General features: G+C 44.1%; 1 protein-coding gene across 1 annotated transcript in view; it reads right to left on the bottom strand.

The window, feature by feature from the left end:
• The window catches only part of LOC109879260 (uncharacterized), a 28,984-nt gene extending 7,944 nt beyond the window's left edge, over window positions 1-21,040 (bottom strand). The window contains exons 1-7 of the mRNA XM_031822085.1: window positions 20,868-21,040; window positions 20,524-20,645; window positions 16,222-16,318; window positions 4,270-4,421; window positions 3,319-3,536; window positions 1,094-1,231; window positions 713-852 (exon numbers count right to left, since the gene is read on the bottom strand). Coding sequence (XP_031677945.1) covers window positions 713-852; window positions 1,094-1,231; window positions 3,319-3,536; window positions 4,270-4,421; window positions 16,222-16,318; window positions 20,524-20,645; window positions 20,868-20,879 — 879 coding nt within the window. The 5' untranslated portion in view covers window positions 20,880-21,040. The remainder of the gene's footprint in view (window positions 1-712; window positions 853-1,093; window positions 1,232-3,318; window positions 3,537-4,269; window positions 4,422-16,221; window positions 16,319-20,523; window positions 20,646-20,867) is intronic.
• Window positions 21,041-21,991: the final 951 nt, after the last annotated feature.

Below are 21,991 nucleotides of genomic sequence, written 5' to 3'. Positions count from 1 at the left end.
CCTTGAACCACCTGACCCCAATGTATATTAGAGAGCCTTGAACCACCTAACCCCAATGTATATTAGAGAGCCTTGAACCACCTAACCCCAATGTATATTAGAGAGCCTTGAACCACCTGACCCCAATGTATATTAGAAGGCATTGAACCACCTAACCCCGCTTTTGACACCTTGTTGAGTCCGTGTCCCGACAAATTGAGGCTGTTCTGAGGGCAAAAAGGGGGACTGGGGGTGCAACTCAGTATTAGAAAGGTGTTCCTAATGTTCGGCATAGTCAGGGTATAGTCAGGGTATAGTCAGTGTATAGTCAGTGTATAGTCAGTGTATAGTCAGGGTATAGTCAGGGTATAGTCAGTGTATAGTCAGTGTATAGTCAGGGTATAGTCAGGGTATAGTCAGGGTATAGTCAGGGTATAGTCAGTGTATAGTCAGTGTATAGTCAGTGTATAGTCAGGGTATAGTCAGGGTATAGTCAGGGTATAGTCAGTGTATAGTCAGTGTATGCTGTGACCTTGTGAGGAGTTATTTGTGTGTCTGTAGAAATATCCTCTCTTTAGGGAAGTAGTATTGAGAGTCTGTTGTACTGTTTTGGTTTACCCTGCAATAAATAGAGTATGAGAACCCAACTTGATACTCTCCTTTTGTAGTTTCGTTTGTCAGGGCCTTGCTAACAGTAGTCTTAGCAGCAGAAAGCAGAAGGGTATGTGCTCACCCCAACACAGAGAGAGACTCGCTCTCCGTCCTTAACACACTTGAGGAAACAGTTAGTGCTGGTGAAGTTGAGCACCACAGGGACCCCCCGAAACTCTCCGTCCACACAGTCAGACTTGTAGTGATAGATGGTGATCTTCTCTGGAATCAATCAATCAATAAACAAAATCAGTTATTACCATAGTAACAAAAAACATTGGGCTAAAGTTAACGTTGGCAGTCCGTAGTCCAGACTGTCCATCATCAAGTTAATATTTGTATTATATATTATATAACTAATTCCCATTACAATGTTTAATAAACAGTTTTATAATTGTTATTATGATAAAAGAAGAAGAAAATTGACGACATAAATACAAAAACACATTATTCTATAACAAACCTGGAGTTGCTGACAAACTAGGAATACTCCACATCTTATGTGTGAGTCTACGCCGAAGGTACGTGCGACATAAATAGTTTTCAATAAAGAGGTTGTCAAACTGTTGTACTTTTTCCAAGTTGCCCATTCCTCGTGACACTGAACACAAAAAGAGAGAAACAAACAGACACAAACGGTCATCAGAAAATACAATGAAGAAGATGAGGAAACACACCTCAACAAGCTCTTCCTTTGGATGATGTCATTGTTTGGGACCCATGGCAGAGCATTGGTGAAGCAGCACAAGTGAAATAATCCCATGGTGCTGAGAGTGGAGGAGATGTGGAAGGGATCCAGTCTAGTTTATATCTATGTGGAGGAGATGTGGAAGGGATCCAGTCTAGTTTATATCTATGTGGAGAAGATGTGGAAGGGATCCAGTCTAGTTTATAACTATGTGGAGGAGATGTGGAAGGGATCCAGTCTAGTTTATAACTATGTGGAGGAGATGTGGAAGGGATCCAGTCTAGTTTATAACTATGTGGAGGAGATGTGGACGGGATCCAGTCTAGTTTATAACTATGTGGAGGAGATGTGGAAAGGATCCAGTCTAGTTTATAACTATGTGGAGGAGATGTGGAAAGGATCCAGTCTAGTTTATAACTATGTGGAGGAGATGTGGAAAGGATCCAGTCTAGTTTATAACTATGTGGAGGAGATGTGGAAGGGATCCAGTCTAGTTTATAACTATGTGGAGGAGATGTGGAAGGGATCCAGTCTAGTTTATAACTATGTGGAGGAGATGTGGAAGGGATCCAGTCTAGTTTATAACTATGTGGAGGAGATGTGGAAGGGATCCAGTCTAGTTTATAACTATGTGGAGGAGATGTGGAAGGGATCCAGTCTAGTTTATAACTATGTGGAGGAGATGTGGAAGGGATCCAGTCTAGTTTATAACTATGTGGAGGAGATGTGGAAGGGATCCAGTCTAGTTTATAACTATGTGGAGGAGATGTGGAAGGGATCCAGTCTAGTTTATAACTATGTGGAGGAGATGTGGAAGGGATCCAGTCTAGTTTATAACTATGGAGGAGATGTGGACGGGATCCAGTCTAGTTTATAACTATGTGGAGGAGATGTGGAAGGGATCCAGTCTAGTTTATAACTATGTGGAGGAGATGTGGAAGGGATCCAGTCTAGTTTATAACTATGTGGAGGAGATGTGGAAGGGATCCAGTCTAGTTTATAACTATGTGGAGGAGATGTGGAAGGGATCCAGTCTAGTTTATAAATACATGGACATGGTGATTGTGATATGGATCCAGTCTAGTTTATAAATACGTGGACATGGTGATTGTGATATGGATCCAGTCAAGTTTATAAATACGTGGACATGGTGATTGTGATATGGATCCAGTCTAGTTTATAAATACGTGGACATGGTGATTGTGATATGGATCCAGTCTAGTTTATAAATACGTGGACATGGTGATTGTGATATGGTATTCATGACCAGGGTTTCACTTCTCTGTCGGAAAGGTCATGGGAGACAGTAATGAGGGAAGTGTATTTCACATTACACAAAATAACCTGTATTTACTCAGAAATTATGTGATTAAATGGTTCATTCACAGTAATAAATATGAAAAAATAGCTTCTATAAGCACCACTAGCCACGATTTGGAACCAGTTAGAGTTAAATAAATTGTAATTATACTGTAATAAAATATCAAAATGTAACTATGATTGTTTCTACAAGCATCGCTATTGCCCGCGATTTGGAACCAGGTAGAGTTGAGTAAGTAGTTCCAGAAAGTATCTGTTGTCACCATACAATGTCTTCTTAAAAGCCAGGCAAAAAGCAGTTAGTTACAACAGTAGAATAAAATGCTCCAGAAGCACTGCTCGGTTGGCAGAACCGATGCTGTTAATAAAAGGAACAGCCTACTTATCAACCAGACGCGTTGAATCTTTTGAAGTCAGCACCAGAACATACCCAGGGTACACCCTGGTTAGATGAAGGGTGGCCTGCTGTGGTCTAGCTTGTGGTTATATGCTGCCACTCCCCAGTGCTCATGTATCGTGTCTGTCTGGGTACGAAACCATCCCACTATCTATTGAACACAATCTTCTCCTGTCTTTCCTGTCCCCTCTACTCACTGTCCTATCAATTAAAAGCAAGTGAAAAATACAAGTGTGCTGGGAACTGCCCCCACTGCTTACAAATACATATCATTCAAACTTACCCAGGGTGACTTTGCTGGACTCTGCGACCATGACAACCTCGTTGAAGTTACAATCCGACTTGCCACAGTTGTGACAAGAGCTCCCGTCACCGCAGCCACGCCCCCTCACCACAGAGATTCTGGTGTTCGTCATGGCAACCAGGAACAGATCGTCAACCTCCCCATCGGCTTTGTTGACATCCTCTTCTGTGAGGTCTTCCATGGGGCGATAGGAGTCACTTCATTCAGGGACGATACATGACGTTATACATTTATATGGAGATTCGTATGAGGCCAGTGGTCCATTAAAACAGGGTTTCCCCAAACTAGGTCCCGGGGCCCCCTGGGTGAACGCTTTGGTTTTTACCCCAGCACTACACAGCTGATTCAAATAATCAACGCTTGACGATGAGTTGGGTATTTGAATCAGCTGTGTTATGCTACGGCAAAAACCTAAACGTGCTCGGGGTTTGGGAAACATCCAAATACATTATACACTAAATATAATATGAGTGTTAACACACGTTCCAGGAATATACAGTGACCTCTAAAAATATTGGAGTGTGACATATTTTTGGGGGGAGTTTGACTCTGTACTCAAGCACTTTGGATTTGAAATGATACAATGACTGTGAGGTTAAATTGTCAGCTTTAATACAGCTAATGTATTATTTACTATTCATTTCTATTGGGCACAAAATGATCTAAAACAAACAACCAAAACAAACAGCAAATGCATCCAACACATTTGTAGAGTCACAAGTTTCATGTAAATCATTACGTGGAATATGGGACCAAATACTTAACTATGTATTGATGTAGTAAAAAGTTAAGTAAATTTGTCCCAATACTTTTGGTCCCCTAAAATGTGGGGACTATGTACGAAAACAGTTAATGGATGATTGACTGACTGACTGACTGACTGACTGACTGACTGAGTGATTGAGTGACTGGTTGATTGATTCAGCCCACCTCTCCAGGTCGTCCAGGTCATCCTCTCGTCTCATCTCCAGGCTGAAGCTGAGTATGGTGCTCTCCTTGGAGACCGGGTGGAGAGCCCTGGCCTCAGCCCCCTCCTCTGGGCATCTCTCTGGTGGAGGAGCCCTGCTGGCTTGGTGGACAGTCTAGAGAGATGGGAAGAGACAAGACTATCTGAATAACAACACTGATGTCCTTCCTCTTCCTACCTGGAGAGGTAAAGAAACCTGTGTACCATAAACAATGGCAACACCGCTTTCAATGTCAATGTAAGGGAGTTCATTAGAAACATATGTTTACGTTGCCAAAGCAAGTGAAAGATACAATTAAAATAAACACTCACAATAGTTCCAAAAGGATAAAGACATTTCAAAAGTCATGTCTATATACAGTGTTGTAATGTTATGCAAATAGTTATAGTACAAAAGGGAAATTAAATAAACATAAATATGGGTTGTATTCACAATGCTGTTTGTTCTTCACTGGTTGACCTTTTCTTGTGGCAACAGGTCACACATCTTGCTGCTGTGATGTCACACTGTGGTATTTCACCCAATAGATATGGGAGTTTATCAAAATTGGATTTGATTTCAAAAATCTTTACGGGTCTGTACAATCTGAGGGAAATATGTGTCTCTAATATGGTCATACATTGGGCACGAGGTTAGGAAGTGCAGCTCAGTTTTCACCTCATTTTTTGGGCAGTTTGCACATAGCCTGTCTTCTCTTGAGAGCCAGGTCTGCCTACGGCGGCCTTTCTAAATAGCAAGGCTATGCTCACGGAGTTTGTACAAAGCTTTCCTTAAGTTTGGGTCAGTCAGTGGTCAGGTATTCTGCCACTGTGTACTCTCCGTTTTGGGCCAAATAGCATTCTAGTTTTCTCTGTTTTTTTGTTAATTCTTTCCAATGTGTCAAGTAATTATCTTTTTGTTTTCTGATGATTTGGTTGGGTCTAATTGTGTTGCTGTCCTGGGGCTCTGTGGGGTGTGTTTGTGAACAGAGCCCCAGGACCAGCTTGCTTAGGGGACTCTTCTCTCTGTAGTGGTTTGCTTTGTATCCTTTTCATTGCTTTTTTCTGAATTATGATCATTAGTGGGTATCAGCCAAATTCTGCTCTGCATGCATTATTTGGTGTTTTATGTTGTACACTGAGGATAGTTTTGCAGAATTAAGCATACAGAGTCTCAATTTGATGCTTGTCCCATTGTGTGAATTCTTGGTTGGTGAGCGGACCTCACAACCATAAAGGGTAATGGGTTCTATAACTGATTCAAGTATTTTTAGCCAGAACCTAATTGGTATGCCGAATTTTATGTTCCTTTTGATGGCACATGTTCCTCGCCTTGTCTCTCAGATCGTTCACAGCTTTGTGGAAGTGACCTGTGGTCCCGATGTTTAGGCCAGGGTATGTATAGTTTTTTTTTGTGTTCTAGGGCAACAGTGTCCAGATGGAATTTGTATTTGTTGACCTGGCAACTGGAACTTTTTTGGAACACCATTATTTTTTGTCTTGCTGAGATTTACTGTCAGGGCCCAGGTCTGACAAAATTCCCCTGTCGCTCTCTCTCTCTCTCTCCCTCTCTCTCTGACTAATATTCAGATTAATGGGTTCAAACGGTGACTCAAAACATCAATCAATGTTGGTCACTTCTGGTAAATATCTTATTCATAGGTTTCACCTCAGTCATACCATTGTTATGAAAATGATCAAGCCGCCCTCTACCAGCAGCGTTTTCCTTCTAAATTGGGCTACAATGAAAATGATGTCATGGGTAAAATGTATTGGTTGCAGGTTTTTGGGCTACTTTTAAATGTCTTAAAAATATATATTTCACTGTGACCTGCTGCTTCTGACTTTCAGGCAGTGAGGCAGCCTGTTGCTGAGTGAGTGAATGAGAGAGACTATTTTAACTATTTGCACATCCTTACATCACTGTATATAGACATAATATGACATTTGAAATGTCTTTATTCTTTTGTAACTTCTGTGAGTGTAATGTTTACTGTTAATTGTATTGTTTATTATCTACTTCACTTGTTTTAGAAATGTTAACAAAACATATCCTATGCCAAAAAAAGCCCCTAACTAACATTGAAACTGAGTGAGTGAGCGGTGGGGGAGCGCCGGAGGCCTATAAGTGTGTTGAGCCCGAGCGCTGCAAGCGGACAGCCATGTCACGTGAATGAAAGGAGCCGGAGGAGCACGCGCGCACGTCGTGACACTTCCCCCCCCCCCAGTTGTAGGTAGGCTATTTAGTGTCATCATGGAGACACCTACAGTAATTTCCATTAAAAAAAAACATTAACACGCTAGGACTGATGCACAAAGAAATAAGGCGACAAAGCACAGGAAAGCGACTTTATGTTCATTTTGATACATTCGCTCAGAGGTGGTTTAAACGGCATTCTAATGACGACATTGCATATAGAAAACCATACTGTATGAAGCGACGGGTGGAAATTTGAAATTGAAGTTCTGGAACTCCCTCGTCTGCTTCTTTTATGGGGAAAAGTTCACAATGAAAATATTACATTAAATGTCGAGAATATAACATTTGTATCTGTTGGCCAACAATTAGCATATTGATTTCTATGCCTATGTAGGCTACTGTAGCCTACCATTTTATACAATAAACACGTTGAAATGACAATATGACTGGAGTCATTGCAAATCAATTAGTTTTTTAAACATTTATGGATAGCCAGGGGTTATCTCCAACATTCAGACATCATTTAGAAACAAAGCACGTGTGTTTAGTGAGTCTGCCAGATCAGAGGCATTAGGGATGACCAGGGATGTTCTCTTGATAAATGCGTGAATTAGACACTTTCTGTCCTTAAGCATTCAAAAATGTAAAGAGTACTTTTGTCAGGGAAAATATATGGTGTAAAAGTACCTACTTTTCTTTTAGGAATGTAGTAAAGTAAAAGTTGTCAAAAATATAAATAGTAAAGTACAGATACCCTAAAAAATGAAGTAATAATAATTAAGTATTTTTACATAAGTACTTTACACCACTGGATTTAATAAATAGGCTATATTATAACTTTAGTTTATTGTTGTTGTAGCCTTATGTTATTATACAATTATGAATGGCCAAGTTTAGTTAATTAAGTTGGATGTTATCAATTGTGATCATGGTCACAGTGCTAACTCAATTACCAATCAGCTGTTTGTTGGAATTGATTATATTGAAAGTAAATCAGTCAGATTAGACTACAGGAAAATAAATACAAACACTGGCTGTTGTTGACAAGCATAGGTCTATTGTTCACATTTGGTTCAGTGATTGAAATTACGACCCCATCCTCAGTAGCCTATTCGGCAACTGAAGCACTTAATACCTTGAAATCGCCTCGATATTCATGTTGAATGAATTAGTCTGTCAATTCGAACTAAGCAAGCTGCTAAATAGTTCATGTCACATCTTGCCTAGGCTACTGTAGGCTATCTGAAATTAGATGTAGGCCTATCAGGGGCTATAAGCTACCTGCATCCAGCTACCCAAACCATGACAAAGTTGAATTACAATCATAAACCTGGATTTTAGTCATTTGGCCTAGCCTACGCTGATTGAAATGACAAGTCAATCTCGCAAATAGGCCATTTATAATGGTTTGTAGTCTTAACATCTGGCACATTTTCCAGAAAATAGCCATACATTCATTTTTTAAAGTTTAATAAGGGCAAATGATCTTTACTCTCACAAAATATAAGATGGCGCCGAAGAGGATGAACGTTTTACATGCTCCTAACCAACTGAGCTATTTTGTTAGTTTTTTTGCGTTGCTTGTTACTTGTTTTTTAAACTTATTTTGTACATAATGTTGCTGCTACCATCTCTTATGACCAAAAATATCTTCTGGACATCAGAACAGCGATTACTCACCACGAACTGGAAGAAGCTTTTTCCTTTAACGAGTCCGACAAGACGGATATACTGGTTTCCCGGGAACAGGCCCAAATCCCCGTTATTTGCGTGAAGAAACGAAGGAGGAAAAGAAGGTGCTGAGAATCCGTAGATCGAGCGAGTAAACTCCCACTGTTATCTGTTCTACTTGCTAACATGCAATCATTGGAAAATAAAATTAATGACCTACGATTATGTTTATCCTACCAACGGGACATTAAAAATGGTAATATCTTATGTTTCACCGACTCGTGGCTGAATGACGACACGGACAATATAGAGCTGGTGGGATTTTCCATGCACCGGCAGAACAGAGAAGAAGCTACTTCTGGTAAGAGAAGGGGTGGGGGTGTGTGTCTTTTTGTCAATAACAGTCAATAAAGAAGTCTCGAGGTATTGCTCGCCTGAGGTAGAGTACCTTATGATAAGCTGTAGACCACACTATCTATATTATTCGTAACCATCTATTTATCACCACAGACCGATGCTGGCACTAAGACCGCACTCAACCAAATCTATAAGGCCCTAAGCAAACAAGGAAATGCTCATCCAGAAGCGGCGCTCCTAGTGGCCGGGAACTTTAATGCAGGTAAACTTATATCAGTTGTACCATTTTTTTGCCAGCATGTCACATGTACAACCAGAGGGGGGAATAAAATACATTTTTTTTTAAACTCAAAGCCCAACTTTACTCCACACAGAGATACATACAAAGCTCTCCCCCACCCTCCATTTGGCAAATCTGACCATAATTCCATCCTCCTGATTCCTGCTTTACAAACAAAAACTAAAGCAGGAAGTACCGGTGACTCGCTCAATACAGAAGTGTTCCAGGATTCATCCATTGGCGTTGAGGAGTCATCGGCTTCATCAATAAGTGTATCGACAACGTCGTCCCCACAGTGACTGTACATACATACCCCAACCAGAAGCCATGGATTACAGGCAACATCCGCATCGAGCTAAAGGCTAGAGCTGCCGCTTTCAAGGAGCGGAACACTAATCTGGACGCTTATAAGAAATTCCACTGTGCCCTCAAATGAACCATCAAACAAGTAAAGCATCAATACAGGATTCACTTCTTGAGTGTAGGGGGCAGTATTTTCGTTTTTGGCAACAAAAGAAAACATACCCATTTGAAACGGCCTATTTCTCAGGCCCAGAAACTAGAATATGCATATAATTGTCAGATTAGGATAGAAAACACTCTAAAAAGTTTCCAAAACTGTCAAATATTGTCTGAGTATAACAGAACTGATATTACAGGTGAAAACCTGAGGAAAATCCAACAAGAAAGGTGCTGTTGTTCCTGAAAGCTCTCTGTTCCATTGGATGCCTTGCCTCCATTTAAAGGGATATCAACCAGATTCCTTTTCCTATGGCTTCCTCAATCTGTGAACAGTCTTTAGACATAGTTTCAGGCTTTTATTTAGAAAAATGAGCGAGAAAGAACCCATCGCGTCAGTGGATGGCTGGGTGCCAGCAGAGTTTTTCATGCGCATCAGCCATTTTCTCTCTCTCGCCTATGGAAGAAGCTACATTCCGGTTGACATATTATCGATTATATATTGTAAAAACAACCTGATTGATTGATTATAAACAACATTTGACATCTTTCTACGCACTTTACGGATACTATTTGGAATTTTCATCTGCGATGTCGTGACCGCTCGAGCCTGTGGATTTCTGAACATAATGAGCCAAACAAATGGAGGTATTTTGGATATAAAAATAATATTTATGGAACAAAAGGAATTTTTATTATGTAACTGGGAGTCTCGTGAGTGCAAACATCCGAAGATCAAAGGTAAGCAATTTAATTTATTGCTTTTCTGACTTTCATGACCAATCTACTTGGCTGCTACCTGTTTGTAATATTTTGTCTACTGAGAGAGATGTTCTTACAGAAACGCTTGTTATGCTTTCGCCGAAAAGCTTTATTGAAATCTGACACGCCAGGTGGATTAACAACAAGCTAAGCTGTGTTTTGCTATATTGCACTTGTGATTTCATGAAAATTAAATATTTTTAGTAATTTAATTTGGTTGAAAATGATCCCGCTGACGGGATGGGTGCGTCAAGAAGTTAAGATTGAATCCTACTACGCCGGCTCTGATGCTCGTCGGATGAGGCAGGGCTTGAAAACTATTACGGACTACAAAGGGAAACCCAGACATGAGCCGAGCTAAATGCCTTTTATGCTCGCTTCGAGGTAAGCAACACTGAAGTAGGCATGAGAGCACCAGCTGTTCTGGATGACTGTGTGATAACGCTCTCAGTAGCCGATGTGAGCAAGACCTTTAAACAGGTCAACATTCACAAAGCCGTGGGACAGACGGATTACCAGGACGTGTACTCAAAGCATGCATGGACCAACTGGCAAGTGTCTTCACTGATATTTTCAACCTCTCCCTGACCGAGTCTGTCATACCTACATGTTTCAAGCAGACCACCATAGGACTACAGGAAAAGGAGGGCCGAACAGGCCCCCATTAACATTGACGGGGCTGTAGTGGAGCGGGTCAAGAGTTCAAGTTCCTTGGTGCCCATATCACCAACGAACTATCATGGTCCAAACACACCAAGACAGTCATGAAGAGGGCACGACAAAACTAAATGCATGCTCTTCAACAAATCACGGCTCGCACCCCCGACTAGCATCACTACACTGGACGGTTCTGACTTAGAATATGTGGACAACTATAAATACCTAGGTGTCTGGCTCGACTGTAAATGCTCCTTCCAGACTCACATTAAGCATCTTCAATCCAAACTTAAATATAGATTTGGCTTCCTATTTCGCAACAAAGCCTCCCTTCACTCATGCTGCCAAACATACTCTCGTAAAACTGACTATCCTACCGATCCTTGACTTTGGCGATGTCATTTACAAAATAGCCTCCAACACACTACTCAGCAAATTGGATGCAGTCTATCACAGTGCCATCCGTTTTGTGACCAAAGCCCCATATACTACCCAACCCTGCGATTTGTATGATCTCGTTGGCTGGTCCTCGCTACATATTCGTTGCCAAACCCACTGTCTCCAGGTCATCTATAAATCTTTGCTAGGTAAAGCTCCGCCTTATCTCAACTCACTGGTCACCATAGCAACACCCAACCGTCACACGTGCTGCAGCAGGTATATTTCACTTGCCATCCCCAAAGCCAACACCTCTTTTGGCCGCCTTTCCTTCCAGTTCTCTGCTGCCAATGACTGGAACTAGTTACAAAAATAAATAAAATATAAAAATCACTGAAGTTGGATACATATCTTCCTCACTAACTTTAAGTGTCAGCTGTCAGAGCAGCTTACCGATCGCTGCAGCCCATCTGTAAATACCCCAGCCAACCAACTACCTACCTCATCCCCATATTTGTTTTTCTGCTCTTTTGCACACCAGTGTTTCTATTTGCACATATCACTCCAGTGTAAGTTGCTAAATTGTAATTACTTCGCCACTTCGCCTATTTATTGCCTTACCTCCTTACTTCATTTGCACACAGTGTACACAGATTTTTCTATTGTGTTATTGACTATACGTTTGTTTATCCCCTGTGTAACTGTGTTGTTTTTGTCGCACCTTATCTTGGCCAGGTCGCAGTTGTAAAGGAGAACTTGTTCTCAACTGGCCTACCTGGTTAAATAAAAAATGTCATCAAATACAGAGGTAGTGCGTATGGCCCAATGCGTCACTGGGGCCAAGCTTCCTGCCATCCAGGATCTATATACCAGGCAGTGTCAGAGGAAAGCCCATAAAATTGTAGGAGACTCCAGCGGTACCGGAGTGCCAAGTCTAGGACCAAAAGGCTCATCAACAGCAGCAGGGTAGCCTAGTGGTTAGAGTGTTGGACTAGTAACCGGAAGGTTTCAAGTTCAAACCCCAGAGCTGACAAGGTACAAATCTGTCGTTCTGCCTCTGAACAGGCAGTTAACCCACTGTTCCTAGGCTGTCATTGAAAATAAGAATTTGTTCTTAACTGACTTGCCTGGTTAAATAAAGATTAATTAATAACACACCCAAGCAATAAGACGGCTGAGATATTTTCTTCTTCTTGAACTGCACTGGTTAAGGGCTTGTAAGTCATCATTTCACGGTAAAGTGAAACACTACACTTGTTGTATTCGGCGCATGTGACAAATAAAATTTGATTTAATTTGATTTTGTACACTGCTGCTACGCTGTTTATTATCTATGCATAGTCACTTCAACCCTACCTACATGTCCAGATTACCTCAACTAACCTGTACCCCACACACTGACTCGGTACCCACTGTATATAGCCTCGTTATTGTTATGTTGTTATTGTGTTACTTTAAGGGATTGTAAGTAATAATTTCACGGTAAGGGCTACAATTGTTCTACTCGGCGCATGTAACAAATAAAGTTTGATTTGATATTCAAATTCCTTAGCTAGTCATATTAGTTCACAATAATTATTATTTTGATGGAAAACAGAATTTTGCTTCTTAAGTCTTTAGAAGTTAAGTCGATATTCACTCGATAACGTTATTGACAAAAATTGTTTATTGGCTAATTGTGCCAACTCCTTTCATGCTGCGAAAAAAACAATTGGGCTAGTTTAGGCCTTGTGGGTGGGTTTTGAGTAATCAATGTTATCAGACCTGGCAACCCTGACGGGCGGCGTAATAGTGGTGCCCTAAAGTCGTGATAAGCCCAGTCATTCTGGACGGAGGGTACGGCTGTTTAGTCTAAATTACACTATAGTGTCACGCCTTGGTCTTAGTATTTTGTGTTTTCTTTAATTATTTGTTCAGGCCAGGGTGTGACATGGGTTTATTGTGTTGTCGTATTGGGGTTTTTGTAGGCATTGGGATTGTGGCTGATTAGGGGTGTGTCTAGCATAGGCTTGGCTGCCTGAGGCGGTTCTCAATCAGAGTCAGGTGATTCTCGTTGTCTCTGATTGGGAACCATATTTAGGTAGCCTGGGTTTCACTGTGTGTTTGTGGGTGATTGTTCCTGTCTTTGTGTGTGTTAGCACCAGACAGGCTGTTTCGGTTTTCACATTACGTTTATTGTTTTTTTTGTAAGTTCGTGTTTCGTTATTTAATATACATGGATTGCAATAGCCACGCTGCATTTTGGTCCGATCCTTGTTCTATCTCTTCGTCAGAGGAGGAGATAGAAGAGAGCCGTTACAGAATCACCCACCACACACGGACCAAGCAGCGTGGTAACAGGCAGCGACAGCAGGAGCAGCGAAAGGAGGAATGGACATGGGAGGACGTTATGGACAGCAGGAGTATGGAGTATACGACGTGGGAGGAAATAGACAGGTGGGCGGTCGACCCAGAGAGAGTGCCGGAGCCCGCCAGGGATTCGCTGGAGCAGTGCGAAGAGGGCTATAGGAGAATGGAGTCGAAGAGAAAGACACGGCGGCGCAGAAAGAAACCCGAAAGTCAGCCCCAGAAATGTATTGGGGGGGGGCTCAGGGAGAGTGTGGCAGAGTCAGGAGTCAGAGCTGAGCCAACTCTCCCTGTTAATCGTGAGGAGCAGCGATCAAAGGACTTCTGGACTTGGGAAGAAATATTGGACGGAAAAGGACCCTGGGCACAGCCTGGTGAATATCGACGCCCCAAAGAAGAACTGGAGGCGACTAAAGCGGAGAGGCGCTGGTATGAAGAGGCAGCACGGCGACGCGGATGGAAGCCTGAGAGTCACCCCCAAAAAATTATTGGGGGGGGGGGGCTCACAGGGAGTATGGCGATGCCAGGTAGGAGACCTGCGCAAACTCCCTGTGCTTACCGGGGGGCTAAAAAGACCGGGCAGGCACCGTGTTATGCTGTGGAGTGCACGGTGTCTCCAGTGCGGGTGCATAGCCCGGTACGGTACATACCAGCTCTTCGTATTAGCTGGGCTAGAGTGGGCATCGAGCCAAGTAAGGTTGGGCAGGCTCGGTGCTCAAGAGCTCCAGTGCGCCTGCACGGTCCGGTCTATCCAGAGCCACCTCCACACACCAGTCCTCCGGTAGCAGCTCCCCGCACCAGGCTTCCTGTGCGTGTCCTCGATCCAGTACCACCAGTTCCAGCACCACGCACCAGGCCTTCAGTGCGCCTCGCCTGTTCAGCACAGCCAGAGCCATCCTTCTCTCTAGCGCTGTCGGAGCCTCCCACCTGTTCAGCGCAGCCAGCGTTTTCCTCCTCTCCTGCGCTGTCGGAGTCTCCCGCCTGTTCAGCGCTTCCAGAGCCTTCCTCCTCTACAGCGCTGCCGGAGCCTCCTGCCTGTTCAACGCAGCCAGAGCTGCCAGTCTGCATGGAGCAGCCAGAGCTGCCAGTCTACATGGAGCAGCCAGAGCTGTCAGCCTGCATGGAGCAGCCTGAGCTGTCAGTCTGCATGGAGCAGCCAGAGCTGCCAGTCTGCATGGAGCAGCCAGAGCTGCCAGTCTACATGGAGCAGCCAGAGCTGTCAGCCTGCATGGAGCAGCCAGTCTGCATGGAGCAGCCAGAGCTGTCAGTCTGCATGGAGCAGCCAGAGCTGTCAATCTGCATGGAGCAGCCAGAGTTGCCAATCTACATGGAGCAGCCAGAGCTGTCAGTCTGCATGGAGCAGCCAGAGCAGCTAGATCCGCTAATCAGCCATGATCTTCCAGATCTGCCAGTCAACCAGACTCTTCCAGATCTGCCAGTCAACCAGACTCTTCCAGATCTGCCAGTCAACCAGACTCTTCCAGATCCGCCAGCCAGCCAGGATCTGCCGGAGCCAACTACCTGCCTGAGCTTCATCTCAGTACTGGGCTTCCTCTCAGTACTGGGCTTCCTCTCGGTACTGGGCATCCCCTCTGTACTGGGCTTCTCCTCAGTCCCGGGCTTCCCCTCAGTCCCGGGCTTCCCCTCAGTCCCGGGCTTCCCCTCAGTCCCGGGCTGCCCCTCAGTCCCGGGCTGCCCCTCAGTCCCGAGCTGCCTCAGTCCCGAGCTGCCCCTCAGTCACGAGCTGCCCCTCAGTCCAGTGGGGTTCTGGGTGAGGACTACGAGGTCATGGTCGGCGGCGAGGGTGGACTATCCCAGGACGCAAGGGGGAGGAACTAAGACATTTATGGAGTGGGGTCCACGTCCCGAGCCGGAGCCGCCACCATGGACAGACGCCCACCCGGACCCTCCCTATGGTTTTGAGGTGCGTCCGGGAGTCCGCACCTTGGGGGGGGGGGGGGGGGGGGGGGGGGGGTTCTGTCACGCCTTGGTCTTAGTATTTTGTGTTTTCTTTAATTATTTGTTCAGGCCAGGGTGTGACATGGTTTATTGTGTTGTCGTATTGGGGTTTTTGTAGGCATTGGGATTGTGGCTGATTAGGGGTGTGTCTAGCATAGGCTTGGCTGCCTGAGGCAGTTCTCAATCAGAGTCAGGTGATTCTCGTTGTCTCTGATTGGGAACCATATTTAGGTAGCCTGGGTTTCACTGTGTGTTTGTGGGTGATTGTTCCTGTCTTTGTGTGTGTTAGCACCAGACAGGCTGTTTCGGTTTTCACATTACGTTTATTGTTTTTTTTGTAAGTTCGTGTTTCGTTATTTAATATACATGGATTGCAATAGCCACGCTGCATTTTGGTCCGATCCTTGTTCTATCTCTTCGTCAGAGGAGGAGATAGAAGAGAGCCGTTACATATAGTACCTGGAAATAAGATGACATTGCTAAACGAGTCAAATATTTAGTTAGAAACAACTTTTCCAGCATTATCATGTCGTCAAATTTACTTTAGACTGATGGCAATGTTGTCATTAGCGAGCAAAGTTCATCAAAAATAGCTAGCAATGCTAACGGCAGCTACCTCAATTTTATCTAACGTTATACTGCATCTAAAGTTTTGCTACTAATTATTTGCATCCTTTTGAATGGCATTGTATTTCTAAGCCACTGTAACGCACTTTTGATTAAATCTTAATCAGTGCTCATTGACAATACATTTTAGTAGAATGCTCAGTTGGGCATTAGTTCAAAACAATATTGTGATGAAACATGCAACCCATGAAGAGAGTGAAGTGATATAAGAACTCTCCTCCAGCTATATCTATCACTCACCAACATGGGGTTTCCTTCCGTCAGAATCTTGGCGAAGGCCTCTGGGGATAGATCCTGTAGGTCCACTCCATTGATCGTCAGGAGCTTGTCCCCTTCACTGAGGAACAACAACACCACATACCTGTTTTATATATATATTTATATATTTATTAGGTTTTTTTCATTGCAACTGCCACCCACAGGAGGACTCTCAATGAGTGTAAACTGCCTGTTGCCGCTCTGCTAATCATCAGATGGGGGAAGGAGAGGAGGTAGAGGGCCCACGTGGGCAACTCTTAAAAAATATTCAGCTAATGTCTTCTGGCATGTAAATGATGTAGATTTGCATGATATGCATTTTTAAAAAGGCAGATTTTTAAAAAGGGGATCTCTATAAAAAAAACAAAGCCCTGGGGCCTATGATTTCTTAATATGGCCCTGCACAGACCCCGTGGTTCAATCTACACAGACCCCAGTGGTTCAATCTACACAGACCCCATGGTTTAATCTACACAGACCCCGTGGTTCAATCTACACAGACCCCGTGGTTCAATCTACACAGACCCCATGGTTTAATCTACACAGACCCCGTGGTTTAATCAACACAGACCCCATGGTTCAATCTACACAGACCCCGTGGTTTAATCAACACAGACCCCGTGGTTCAATCTACACAGACCCCATGGTTTAATCTACACAGACCCCATGGTTTAATCTACACAGACCCCGTGGTTTAATCAACACAGACCCCATGGTTCAATCTACACAGACCCCGTGGTTCAATCTACACAGACCCAGTGGTTCAATCTACACAGACCCAGTGGTTCAATCTACACAGACCCTGTGGTTCAATCTACACAGACCCTGTGGTTCAATCTACACAGACCCAGTGGTTCAATCTACACAGACCCAGTGGTTCAATCTACACAGACCCAGTGGTTCAATCTACACAGACCCAGTGGTTCAATCTACACAGACCCTGTGGTTCAATCTACACAGACCCTGTGGTTCAATCTACACAGACCCAGTGGTTCAATCTACACAGACCCAGTGGTTCAATCTACACAGACCCCGTGGTTCAATCTACACAGACCCTGTGGTTCAATCTACACAGACCCTGTGGTTTAATCTACACAGACCCAGTGGTTCAATCTACACAGACCCCGTGGTTCAATCTACACAGACCCCGTGGTTCAATCTACACAGACCCAGTGGTTCAATCTACACAGACCCAGTGGTTCAATCTACACAGACCCAGTGGTTCAATCTACACAGACCCAGTGGTTCAATCTACACAGACCCAGTGGTTCAATCTACACAGACCCTGTGGTTCAATCTACACAGACCCTGTGGTTCAATCTACACAGACCCAGTGGTTCAATCTACACAGACCCAGTGGTTCAATCTACACAGACCCAGTGGTTCAATCTACACAGACCCAGTGGTTCAATCTACACAGACCCTGTGGTTCAATCTACACAGACCCTGTGGTTCAATCTACACAGACCCAGTGGTTCAATCTACACAGACCCAGTGGTTCAATCTACACAGACCCAGTGGTTCAATCTACACAGACCCCGTGGTTCAATCTACACAGACCCTGTGGTTCAATCTACACAGACCCTGTGGTTAATCTACACAGACCCAGTGGTTCAATCTACACAGACCCCGTGGTTCAATCTACACAGACCCCGTGGTTCAATCTACACAGACCCAGTGGTTCAATCTACACAGACCCAGTGGTTCAATCTACACAGACCCAGTGGTTCAATCTACACAGACCCAGTGGTTCAATCTACACAGACCAAGTGGTTCAATCTACACAGACCCCGTGGTTCAATCTACACAGACCCCGTGGTTCAATCTACACAGACCCAGTGGTTCAATCTACACAGACCCCGTGGTTCAATCAACACAGACCCCGTGATTCAATCAACACAGACCCCGTGGTTCAATCTACACAGACCCAGTGGTTCAATCTACACAGACCCCGTGGTTCAATCTACACAGACCCAGTGGTTCAATCTACACAGACCCCGTGGTTCAATCTACACAGACCCAGTGGTTCAATCTACACAGACCCAGTGGTTCAATCTACACAGACCCCGTGGTTCAATCAACACAGACCCCGTGGTTCAATCAACACAGACCCCGTGGTTCAATCTACACAGACCCAGTGGTTCAATCTACACAGACCCCGTGGTTCAATCTACACAGACCCAGTGGTTCAATCTACACAGACCCCGTGGTTCAATCTACACAGACCCAGTGGTTCAATCTACACAGACCCCGTGGTTCAATCTACACAGACCCAGTGGTTCAATCTACACAGACCCAGTGGTTCAATCTACACAGACCCAGTGTTTCAATCTACACAGACCCAGTGGTTCAATCTACACAGACCCCGTGGTTCAATCTACACAGACCCCGTGGTTCAATCTACACAGACCCCGTGGTTCAATCTACACAGACCCTGTGGTTCAATCTACACAGACCCTGTGGTTCAATCTACACAGACCCAGTGGTTCAATCTACACAGACCCCGTGGTTCAATCTACACAGACCCAGTGGTTCAATCTACACAGACCCCGTGGTTTAATCTACACAGACCCCGTGGTTTAATCTACACAGACCCAGTGGTTTAATCTACACAGACCCAGTGGTTCAATCTACACAGACCCAGTGGTTCAATCTACACAGACCCCGTGGTTCAATCTACACAGACCCAGTGGTTCAATCTACACAGACCCCGTGGTTCAATCTACACAGACCCTGTGGTTCAATCTACACAGACCCAGTGGTTCAATCTACACAGACCCCGTGGTTCAATCTACACAGACCCCGTGGTTCAATCTACACAGACCCAGTGGTTCAATCTACACAGACCCAGTGGTTCAATCTACACAGACCCAGTGGTTCAATCTACACAGACCCCGTGGTTCAATCTACACAGACCCAGTGGTTCAATCTACACAGACCCAGTGGTTCAATCTACACAGACCCAGTGGTTCAATCTACACAGACCCAGTGGTTCAATCTACACAGACCCAGTGGTTTAATCTACACAGACCCTGTGGTTTAATCTACACAGACCCCATGGTTCAATCTACACAGACCCAGTGGTTCAATCTACACAGACCCAGTGGTTTAATCTACACAGACCCAGTGGTTTAATCTACACAGACCCAGTGGTTCAATCTACACAGACCCAGTGGTTTAATCTACACAGACCCAGTGGTTTAATCTACACAGACCCCGTGGTTCAATCTACACAGACCCAGTGGTTCAATCTACACAGACCCTGTGGTTTAATCTACACAGACCCAGTGGTTCAATCTACACAGACCCAGTGGTTCAATCTACACAGACCCCGTGGTTTAATCTGCACAGACCCCATGGTTCAATCTACACAGACCCAGTGGTTCAATCTACACAGACCCAGTGGTTCAATCTACACAGACCCAGTGGTTCAATCTACACAGACCCAGTGGTTCAATCTACACAGACCCCGTGGTTCAATCTACACAGACCCAGTGGTTCAATCTAAACAGACCCCGTGGTTTAATCTACACAGACCCCGTGGTTCAATCTACACAGACCCCGTGGTTCAATCTACACAGACCCCGTGGTTCAATCTACACAGACCCCGTGGTTCAATCTACACAGACCCCGTGGTTCAATCTACACAGACCCCGTGGTTCAATCTACACAGACCCAGTGGTTTAATCTACACAGACCCCGTGGTTCAATCTACACAGACCCCGTGGTTCAATCTACACAGACCCCGTGGTTTAATCAACACAGACCCCATGGTTCAATCTACACAGACCCGGTGGTTTAATCTACACAGACCCCGTGGTTCAATCTACACAGACCCAGTGGTTCAATCTACACAGACCCAGTGGTTCAATCTACACAGACCCAGTGGTTTAATCTACACAGACCCAGTGGTTCAATCTACACAGACCCCGTGGTTCAATCTACACAGACCCCGTGGTTCAATCTACACAGACCCCGTGGTTCAATCTACACAGACCCAGTGGTTTAATCTACACAGACCCCGTGGTTCAATCTACACAGACCTGGAGAAAAACAATACAGCTTTTTATGACATTCAGGGGTGGAATTACCAAAATAAATAACTCTGTGACCTCACCCCTGACATTAGATCAAAAACTATTTCCTTACATCATGAAGGAGTTTTACTTATGGGAAGTCCCTCTTGTTTCCCTCTAAAATGTCTCAACTCCTCTATCCTTAAAAGGTTTCAACCTACAGTATATTCAAATTCTTCACAGATAAACAGAGGTTATCAGAGGTTACCTGGCGAAGGCTCCTCCTCCTTGTCCTCCTTTCTTGAACTTGAGGATCTTCTCCACTTCATAGTGGTGTTTCCCATCCTCCTCTGTGTGAAGTATAGAGATACCTCCCTTCACAGGTGAATCCTATGGACCGGAATGGAAATCATAGCAACTCACATTACCATACATGGTTGAAAACAAAGCCTTAGCCTCCACGTGACGACTACTACTGTATACATTGTTGAAAAGACCAAAGAGCATATCCCTGATCCCTCACATTTCTACTACCCTACCCTACATTGTTACAATTCAAATAGAAAACTACAACATAAACTGGAAGGGAAGTGATGCAGTCATATCACTTACTGTGATATCCATATCCTTCTCTAGGTCTCCCCACTGGTAGTGTGTAGGCAGTCTCCCTACTGGTAGTATGTACACAGTCTCCCTACTGGTAGTGTGTAGGCAGTCTTCTGACTGGTAGTGAGTGTTAGCAGTCTCCCCACTGGTAGTGTGTGGGCAGTGCCACAAGTCCTGACTTAAATAGCTTTGTATAGGAGGGTTGACCAGGCACTTCTGCATCATGTGAACCGAGCAGCCAGAGAGGAAGTAGGTACACGCACACAAGAGGGACTATTATTTTGCCAAAAGAGGATCTTCTGCAGAACGAGGAACTGGTCATGAGTTGTAAAATGGAAAAACAATAGATTACAAGAACACAGCTGTTTGAGTGTTAAATGGACAATTCAAAGTCTGCTTGTGTACTAGCTATCCACTCATTAAACTCTTAGCTGTGTTGAAAATGTTGGCTTTCCAGGTATGACATGGCATCAACGTCCTCACCACAAACAGATCTGTGGCTTCGGTAGCTCCTTGTTAGCCTGGTCCCTGATTACTGTGTGCCGTCAGGCCCAACTCCCATGGTCATTGTTTGGCAAGACAGCACACACAGACCTGGAAGCAGGCTAGCTCTCTGTTGCAATACGAAGAAATGACTCACTACATACAATTGAAGTCGGAAGTTTACATACACTTAAGTTGGAGTCAATAAAACTCGTTTTTCAACCACTCCACACATTTCTTGTTAATAAATTATAGTTTTGGCAAATCGGTTAGGACATCTACTTTGTGCATAACAAATAATTTCCCCAACAATTGTTAACATACAGATTATTTCACTTATAATTCACAGTATCACAATTCCAGTGGGTCAGAAGTTTACATACACTAAGTTGACTGTGCCTTTAAACAGCTTGGAAAATTCATGAAAATTATGTCATGGCTTTAGAAGCTTCTGATAGGCTAACTGACATCATTTGAGTCAATTTTGAGGTGTGCCTGTGGATGTATTTCAAGGCCTACCTTCAAACTCAGTGCCTCTTTGCTTGACATCATGGGAAAATCAACAGAAATCAGCCAAAAAATTGTAGACCTCCACAAGTCTGGTTCATCCTTGGGAGCAATTTCCAAACGCCTGAAGGTACCATGTT

The sequence above is a fragment of the Oncorhynchus kisutch genome, unplaced genomic scaffold, assembly GCF_002021735.2.
Source record: "Oncorhynchus kisutch isolate 150728-3 unplaced genomic scaffold, Okis_V2 scaffold4063, whole genome shotgun sequence".
NCBI lineage: Eukaryota > Metazoa > Chordata > Actinopteri > Salmoniformes > Salmonidae > Oncorhynchus > Oncorhynchus kisutch.
This window is presented reverse-complemented; position numbering and strand designations above follow the sequence as displayed.